Raw genomic sequence first — 1,747 nt, 5'->3', positions numbered from 1 at the left:
GCCGTGCCCTCCCTCCCGTGTGCTGCAACGTGCCCCATCTCCCACCCCTCTGTGGTGTTCGCTCCATGGTGGGTGTGCATGGGCAGGGCTCTCCAGAGGGAAGAACCAAACCAAGGCCCGAATTCCTGACATTTTTCCCTTCCATCAGACTCACACGCCCAGGAGCTCCTCCCAGAAAACAGGGTTTAGCCACATGCCATTGAGGAGCAGAGCATTTCCTTAAAGAAAGGAAGCTCATGGCACAGCCCCACTGCAGCTCCTCCTCTCCTGCCCCATGGGAAGGCTCAGCACCAGCTCTGCCAGGGCCGGTTTAGCCAGCCCAGCATAGCCCAGAGCATCCCAGTGCAGGCGTGGATCACAGCCACGGCTGCGTGGGAAGCACCCAGGAGCTCACAGACACCCAGCCCTGCTGCAGAGACAGCAACAGGAGCCACCAGGCTGGAAATAAACACCAAGCAGAGCCAAACTGCAGGCCCCAGGGAGCTCGGTAAGGGCCAGGTTGGTGTCTCTGCCCCTCGCCCACCTTGCTGGAGCTCACTGAAGCTGATGGAGCCCGACTGGTCCCTGTCGTACTGCTGGAACAGGTTCTTCCACTGCTGGATGAAGTGCAGCAAGGCTGAGAAGCCATACACATCTATACGTCCTGATCTGGTCTTGTCAAACATGTCTGGGGAGGAAGGAGCGAAGATCAGGAGCAGGGGAGCGAAAAGCGGAGCAAGAAGATACTGCAGAAACCTCCTGGCACCCCACTCCAGCCCCAAAAGCCCCAGCAGCACTGCAATCAAACAGGACCATCCAATCCCTAAGGGGATGGCAAGAAAACAGCACCAAAACTTGATACTGGGGCAAGCAGGGGAATGGGGTGACTCTGGCTCACTACTGGAGCTCTCCCTCCCTTTGCTCCCTTGGCTCTCTGGGAGCAGGGACTCGCTCAGCCTTGTCCAGAGCCAAGTTCCCTTTCCCAAGCAGCATTTTGAGCTCCTGACTTGTGTCCTCCACCAAAAGAGCTGCTTGGTTTGCTGGCTGGCTGCTCAGGTAAGAGATGCTCAGGTAAGAGGGGAACACGGGGTGGGGTAGGGTGAGCTGGGCTTCCCCCCGACAGACGCTCAACTCAAACAGATCAGGATTAAGAGCACGGGGAGGGCAGGGAGAGCCTGGACTCACTTATCATCAGCAGGCAGGTCTCATCGTTGAACGTTGACCAGTTGGAGTTGAGCAGCGCCTGCTTCAGCTCCTTCACGGAGATGTACCCGCTGTGATCGGCATCGACCGCCTGGAACCAGGAGAAGGCCTCGGGGTCCACACCCGGGGGGGCATTACCTGAGTGGGGAGAGGCCATCAGCGGCTCTCACCTCCTCTCAGACCACGCTGCCTGGTCCGTCCCCGGGGATGGCGCACAGGGACGCAGCCAACACCCAGGGAGTCGTCAGCGATTCTGCTCTCGGCGGCTTCCTGCAGCCACGCCATCCTGGGAAAACAGGTTAGAGAGGGACGGGGCTTGGCATGGAGCGAGGAAGAGGAACAGGAAGAGGAAAGGGAAGTAAACCAGAGGTCTCGCATAGCTCGGGGCTGCAGAGTGAACTGTGGGGCTCCCGCTCCATAAACCCGGGACTCATAAACTCAGAATTTATAAATAATAAACTGGGGTTTTCCGATTTCAATCACACGGTGGATTCAGCTGAGCTGGGCAAGGGGCGTGGAGCCAACCCCCTCCCGGCACTGAGCGGGGCCGGCCTGGGGATCACCC

The 1,747-nt window shown here is 59.0% G+C and overlaps 1 protein-coding gene across 1 annotated transcript in view; it reads right to left on the bottom strand.

The window, feature by feature from the left end:
• Positions 1-1,339, bottom strand: part of PEF1 (penta-EF-hand domain containing 1) — a 1,645-nt gene extending 306 nt beyond the window's left edge. The window contains exons 1-2 of the mRNA XM_010188061.1: positions 1,165-1,339; positions 524-667 (exon numbers count right to left, since the gene is read on the bottom strand). Coding sequence (XP_010186363.1) covers positions 524-667; positions 1,165-1,339 — 319 coding nt within the window. The remainder of the gene's footprint in view (positions 1-523; positions 668-1,164) is intronic.
• Positions 1,340-1,747: the final 408 nt, after the last annotated feature.

The sequence above is a fragment of the Mesitornis unicolor genome, unplaced genomic scaffold, assembly GCF_000695765.1.
Source record: "Mesitornis unicolor isolate BGI_N332 unplaced genomic scaffold, ASM69576v1 scaffold49197, whole genome shotgun sequence".
Classification (NCBI taxonomy): domain Eukaryota; kingdom Metazoa; phylum Chordata; class Aves; order Mesitornithiformes; family Mesitornithidae; genus Mesitornis; species Mesitornis unicolor.
The sequence above is the reverse complement of the archived record's forward strand: the minus strand, read 5'-3'. Positions and strand labels throughout refer to the sequence as shown.